This window comes from Falco cherrug, chromosome 3, assembly GCF_023634085.1.
Source record: "Falco cherrug isolate bFalChe1 chromosome 3, bFalChe1.pri, whole genome shotgun sequence".
NCBI classification, from domain to species: Eukaryota; Metazoa; Chordata; class Aves; order Falconiformes; family Falconidae; genus Falco; species Falco cherrug.
The window spans coordinates 82268527-82275615 of NC_073699.1; the positions used below are offsets into that span (position 1 = coordinate 82268527).

The window sequence follows — 7089 nt, forward strand, 5'->3', positions numbered from 1 at the left end:
AAATGCAACAAGACTACACCATTGCTTTGCTAGCCTTACAGTAAGATTGGTTTTGAATGCATAATCCAAATTTCTCTTTCAGTAGTTTTAGACTCTAACCTTTATCCTTTTTGTACTTACAAACTGTTGTTATTTGAACCATAAAGAGCAGAATTATATTTATTGGAAAAAGCCTTTAGAGTTCACCTAGCCCAGCTCTTTCTCCAAGTACAGCCAACTACTAAGTTAAATCAGGCTGCTCAGGACCTAGTCCCAGTGAGCCTTAAAAACCCGCGAAGGTGGTCGGAGATCCTACCACCTGTCTGGTTAACCTGCTCCAGTGCTTCCTCAGGGAATCTGCCTACATTGAAAGAAAATGCCAGCTTTTCTGCAGAGGGATCCTGTATGTTTTAATTTGGTTTTCAGAGTGCTTTCATTTTTTTTCTGAAGGTGATGTCACAAAAACTAAATCTACCAAGGATGCTCTAAAGTATTAGGAGACTCGCCCTGTAAAGTTTACAGATCCAAAAATGCAAATGGCAAGGATAATCTACTTTTTTTTTAATATGAATTCCTAAGAGAATTTGCACAACAAGAGTAATGTATTTTGTAACAAGAAGTAGATATAAGACTTCCTAGAAGCACCAGTTGTAAGCATACTACTCCCCCAAGTCTGACACACAAATCTGGTGTCAGCGCTAGCAGCCAGAATACTCCAGTACCCAGACCAGTACCTGCTGGCTTCTTGTCCCACAATCGTTCTCTCAACTACCATTTAAAACAGTTGCAGCTACCTGCTGCCAATGCTTTTGCTCTCGAGCTCTGCTTCCTGCCACATTATATGCACTGGAAAAATACTCTTACCTTCCTTGCTTGTGCCCTGTATACATCCCACTTGCCAATCACAAGCCTTGCTTCAACATCTCCTGGGGATCAAGGGCAACCCAGGCAGAGCAAAATGCAAGTACGGTGCATTACATCGTTCTTTTCTGCCAAGCTAATACAGTAAAACTAAGGGGGTGAAAGGGAGTGATTAGTGGTGGAAAAAATACAAGGAAAATCATGTGTGGAGACTAGGACTGGGCAGAATACGAGGCAGCAATTAGGTTAGACTGTCAGGTAACAAGTCTTAACGCAGAGGAACACCTAGTTTTCTGGGGGTTTTAATTTTTTTCCTTTTGTTATGCCAGAGCTAGGTCAGACACAGTGTTGCCTGGCATCATGGACGGGCTTTGCTTCAGCTAGGCACTGAGCACAGCCAGTACTTCAGGTGTGGAAGCCATGATGCCAACAACATTAACATACCAAAATCCCCATTAAGGCCTTCAGTGGGCTAGGTAGGTCTGCTACAGAACACACGCACACGGTGCAATTTTAAAGCTCCTGCCCAAAACCACAAAGCTTTGCAACTAGAAAAAGTTAACAAATTCATTTGCTGGGGCAAAAAAATGCCAAATTACATCTGGAAGGACAAATGTAAGCACAAATAGTTCAAGTTTCACAAATCCCCAAGATCAAGAGAGGTCCTCTTGTTTCCACTGTAAAATTAGTCTTCCACACGTGCACTATGCCCACGGGTAGTGCACCCAACATGCTGTTTTGTGTTGGAACTCTTATCTATGCACAGTTACAGATTTCACCTAAGTTTGCAGCTAACCAGAAACACCTCAGGTGACAATTGCTGACCCCCAAGATCGCCTGCTACAGGTACTACAAGAGAAGCTTTCTCCAAAACCAAAATACCAAGTTAACATTATCTTCAGACACAAACTTTTAACAGCCAAGTTCTGACATACATTTTATTTCTATCACTCCAAGGCTATTGTTTGGAGAATGAACTGAAAGCTACGAAAGTAGCAGACAACAGAAAAATGCTGGATATTTTTTTTCCAGATTTTTATTCAACAATCCGCTTACAGAAAATGAATAGAACAAAAGCTTACATTAAATACTACAGAAAATGTTAACATTGTTGAGCTAGTCCCCGAATATGCTCACTTTCTATATTCTCAGCCATCTGCACTGCAGTTCATTGAACAAAACAAGAATATATGAAGGCTTTCTTGGCTGCAATTCATTATGACACATGAAAACTGCAGCCCCTGACAGGCTCCCGTTCAGTAGAATTTGGCAAGACAAAAGCAGTCAACTGTTTTGTACTGTAATAAAAAACAAAGCAGTTTACAAATGAAAAACAGTCAATACATTTCTCTTAAAAACAGATGAGCCCACAACCCTGGAGCACACTTTTCAGAAGACAAAAAACATGATTATCTGCTCTGGAAACGTATTTTGTGGGAAGTGCTATGTATGGATGACCTGTAGGCACCTGTATCTCCAAAACCTTTCAGGAAAGAAGAGATTACCATAGGAAGTTTCAACTGCAATCTTTTGAGTAGAACTCTTCAGAAAGATTCAGTAGCTTCAGACCAGAACCATCAGCAATCATCAAGCTCCTTTACAGTCCATCACTGCCATTTTTAATACAGTTGTTATGACAGCTTGGATTCCCCCTCTCTCCCATCAATGTTTTTATAGAGTGGTGTCAGTTTATGGAATTGACATTTTTAGACCTATCAAAGACCAGCTTAAGGAGGAGGATCTTCTCCTCGAATAGCTTTGTACTTTGCCATGTCTTCTGGGAACACTTTTGTCAGTTCTTGAATTAACAGACTTTTAAATTTCTGGAAAGAGAAAAAATGTATATACATCATCTGCACAATTTCTTTAGATTTCATCAAGCAATGTTATCTGATGAACAGGAACATCTGCACACAACACAGTTCTACATTTCAGTGACCTAAGAGAATGATTGTTCCCCCCCCCCAAATAAAAAAAAAAAAAAAAACAAAAAAAAAAAAACCAAAAACACCCCCACACCAACCCAAACCCCCACACACAAACCAGGAAAGTTACTCTTTAGAAAATTCACAGAAAATACTCAAGTGAAATCCACTAGGAAAGCACTAAACTAAAATGCTTTTAATTTCCCATAAATTAACTATTTTCACCTAAGAAAAACAAAGTAGTTGGACCTCTCCAGTACATCAATATCTGTCTGACTTTATTAAGCAAAGTTGATAAAGGACATGTCCTCTTGATTTGACATGGAATACTCTCCACCTCCAAAAAGGAACTTACACGTAGCTTAGGAAGAATTACGTATTTCTACAACTTTACAAGCACAGAGCATACCAAAACAAAGAGCAGGTTAGAATGTATGGAGATACATCTACATTCTGCAGCACAAATTGCCATCCTCCACACTAATTTTAAGTTCAGTCAAAGAACATTCTGAAACACAAACAGCCCTTTCTCAAATCTCACTAAACTTCCTTTTCTGTGTTTTGCAGCAGTAATTCCAGAAGTTAAATAGTATAAAAGAATGCTTAGGTTCATATTAAATGAAAGTGCAAGTTCAGAAAACCCTGAACACTGGCATACCTTTTCAGTAATTTTTATAAAGATTAACTCATGCTTATATAGCACGTTTGATATTTTAATACTCTAAGATCCATTCAAGACAGGAACAATATCCCTTCTGTTTTGCTTGTTTCTAAATTTACAAACATCATAGCTACAAGGTACATTAAAACAGTGCGAGGGGTTCACTAGTATTCAAATGGAAACAACAAACCACACACACAAAAAAAGACCTGTAATGCTACATACATCTTTAATCAAAATAAAATCATAGCGACATCTCCATCTCCAGCTGTGGGATGAATTACTATTTCCTTTCCAGAACAGCTATATTAGCATCAGTTAAGATACAGGGATGCAGAGCAATTCCTAATACAAATCACCTAATAAGGGAATAACTGCAAAAGTGAAAAAACACCCACATATTTATAGAAAAATAAAATCTTATCAAATACACTATTACATTGGCATTGCCATTTCTGATTTACCTTCATTGTGTCAATTTTTCCTTTTACTTGCTCATTTTTTGCCAAAGCTCGCTCTAGACACTCTTTAGTGTAAAGCTGAGGATTGCGGCCTTGATCTATGTATCTGAAAATAGAAAAGATACTACCTAAACGATCATATTCCTACTAGGATGTTCTCCAAAGTATAGAATTACTCACCTTGCTGTCTTTTTGTTACTACTGTTATCTGAAACGTGTGTTTTAAAAAACACAGTTTAACTCAGCCATTTTCAAAAGATAGCTCAAGGAGGAGTAGGCCATGGACAGCAAACGTCTATCTTGGTACACTGTTTTAAATCTCTGTTTCTAGAAAGCCTGAAGCTTTGAAAAAAGTATTAAAAGCAAACAAAAAGTAAAACTAGCTAGTTCCTCACAGGCACCCATTCACATGAATGGTGAACGATGGCCCTTTTCCAAGCAACTGAAAGGGCACTAACCATAAAGTACTTCAGTTAGTACATGGTGAGCAATAAGCACATAGGAATATAGCACCCAACAATTCAAGGATGAAGAGGAAGAATACATACCATAGTAAAGAGTAAAAATTAACACACCTGTATTAACAAACCTGTGTCTTTTTGCTTTGTGGTGTGTCTGACAAAGGGAAATTACATCAGTGAATGAAGAAAACAGAACGTTTAAGACTGTCATCACAGATTTACAGATAGAGTGAAAGCGCAACTGCAAAGAGTCCTGTATAGCCACTAATACACTAGAATATAGTGAGCTAGTGACATTTGGATTTACAAGTAACACCAGTAAATTAACTTGTCAGCTATATTGTAAAAGCGGTCTTGTATCACTCTCCCTCTATGTTCATGATTTTTTTAACGTTCTAATTCTCTGCTAACAAGACTACCAATACTGAAACTAAACATCTAAGTACTGGCCTAATTCATTTTCACCTCCAACTTTATAAAGTGCTGATTCTAATCTTGTGTAAAAGTATATTTCAAAAATGAAAGCTTACTTACTGAACCACTAGATTTGACAGAATCTGTCTGACTGCCTACACTTGTAAATACAAATTACAGTTTAAATAATATAAATAATATTTAAGTAAATTTTATATTTATATTTTTATATATATATAATAGTAAAAAAAGGAGGTCCAAAAGCAGGTGTACAATTTACCACTTCTTTTACCCTTCCACCTTCTCACAGGCTGCAGGTACTTCTCACCTGCCTGCTGACATTCCCGTCAGGCATTCAGAAGACGGGGTTTAAGAAACAGGCAGCCCTCAAGGAAAACACCCCTGCCGCACAGACACGCCACCTCAAATCACACCGACCACAGCACCTTCCCTTCCAGGTACAAAGTTACTTACTCAAAAACCTCCAAGGGCACGCTGATATCGTGAAGCTGCTGCCGGCATTTGTCGATGTCCTGCAAGCCCGTCACCATGAAATTCCTGTAAGGAGAAAGCGGGTCGGGTTTAGCCAGAGGGGCGCGCGGCGCTCACCCTCACCCTCACCCGGCTGCGAGGCCGCTGACACGACGCCCAGCGAGGGAGACCCTGGCGACCCCCCCTGCCGCGACCCCCACGCTCCGCTAGCGCGGCAGGGTGCCCGGCCCGCCGGCAGGGCCTCCGACACCCTGAGGCACCGGGCTGGGGGCGGCGGCAAGAGCCCCGCGGCCTGGCCTGGCCACGGAGAGGGGCGGCGGAGCGGCGGGCCCCTCACAGTTTCTGGTTGAGACCCGTCTGGCTGCTGGGCTGGAAGTCGCTGACGATAATGCCAAGCTGCCGGATGTTCTCCACGAACTTCTCCAGATGCTCCTCCAGAGAGTCGAACTTCTCCGCCACCGCCATCGCCGCCGCCGCCGCCGCCGCCGCGCTTCCGGCCGCTCGCGCACGCGCGGGAGGAGGGAGGCGGGGCAGCTGGTGCGGCGCCCCGCCGGCCCCAGGCCGCGCCCCCACGCCCGGAAGCCACGCCCCCGCCCGCGAGCCACGCCCTCCGCGCCCCCTCCCGCCGCCGCAACTCGGTGGGCGGCTGCCCCGGCGCGCGGCTGAGTGCGCGCGCTGCGCCCCCGCCCGCAGCTCGGCAGCCGTTTGGCGTTGCTGGTGGTTCGGCTCCGTGCCGCGCCTCGCTGCGCGGGGTGGGGGGCTGGGCCGGGCCGGCGGGGAATGAATTCGAGACACAAATGAGATCTATAAACCCTAAGCTGCGCAAGTCATTATTTGCTTTGGGCGTCCCGGGGTCATCAAACACGTGATCGTAAATAATGAGAAATATGTTTTACCCTGAAGGTAATCAATACTCAATTATAATTAGCACCTTTTATAAATGCCAGATAATTGGAGTTTGACAATAGGGATCATTCAGTAGCCCTTGGCACTGCTTTCCTTTCCTTTGTTACCATATAACATCTCCAGGAATTTTTCAGTAGATCCCAGTGGAGCAGGAAGCACACAATGTGATTAATAACATCTTCGAAAAAAATTGCCAGCACCCCCTCGAAACGGTGGGTCCTGAAAACTCCCTAATCGCTCTGGCCTGCCAGAGGTGGGCTGCTGCATCCAGGTCCTGAAGCGCCTCTCTGCTTGACTTATGGTTCCAGTCTTTCTTGCTAGTCCACTCCTGTAGAACTGCTGTAATTGACTCTCATTGGGGCTTTTGGTCAATTACCCTTTTCTCAGTCCTCAACAAACAGTAGCACATTGCTTGTATTTTTAGACCACCATCTGGAATTTCTCCGCTTTTGAGCTGTTCCCCTTCCTGCATTGTGTAGCCATTAAAACGTGCATCATATTTAGACCCATCCAAAACTTGTGCCTGGCTCCGATTTGCTTCCCACCCCCACCCTGTACCAGATGTTGGTTGAACCTGATCCATTTGCAGCGCAGAACCCACTCCCTTCTCGAAAGCTTTTCAAAAATGTGGCTTCGTGCTTTTCCACAGGCTGCCCTTTCACTGCTAGGTGAGGTCTGCCCATGGCTGTCCTATCACTTCACTAAGTCCCACCAAATTCCGCATTAAATTACTTGCCTCGTTATACACAACTGCAAGCTGCTGTCTTGCTGCTAAGGGCCAGGGTCAGGGATCATCTCTGTGATGTCCTTAGCACAAAGGGACCCAACTCGTGGGTAAAGGCCATACATGCAACTGCAATACGGGTAACTGCATAGATCTAATGAGCAGATATTTTTCTGCCTGTTTCACACCTCGTGTCTGATCAGTA

General features: G+C 43.3%; 1 protein-coding gene across 1 annotated transcript; it reads right to left on the bottom strand.

Annotated features, from left to right (window-relative positions):
* Positions 1 to 1764: 1764 nt before the first annotated feature.
* MED10 (mediator complex subunit 10) lies at positions 1765 to 6843 on the bottom strand. The gene is made up of 5 exons (XM_055704817.1): positions 6712 to 6843; positions 5592 to 6058; positions 5237 to 5320; positions 3891 to 3993; positions 1765 to 2663 (listed from the first exon to the last, which is right to left on the bottom strand). The coding sequence occupies exons 1-5, from the start codon at positions 6841 to 6843 to the stop codon at positions 2568 to 2570; spliced, it is 882 nt and encodes a 293-aa protein (XP_055560792.1). The 3' UTR covers positions 1765 to 2567.
* Positions 6844 to 7089: the final 246 nt, after the last annotated feature.

Excerpts from the sequence above, each read along its gene's own strand:
- MED10 (XM_055704817.1), bottom strand. The coding sequence starts at position 6,843 with ATGGGCAGACCTCACCTAGCAGTGAAAGGGCAGCCTGTGGAAAAGCAC. Across the intron at positions 6,059-6,711 it reads CAACCAACATCTGGTACAGG|ATCTCATTTGTGTCTCGAAT; the intron begins GTGGGGGTGGGA and ends TAGGGTTTATAG. Across the intron at positions 5,321-5,591 it reads ACGGGTCTCAACCAGAAACT|GAATTTCATGGTGACGGGCT; the intron begins GTGAGGGGCCCG and ends TTCTCCTTACAG.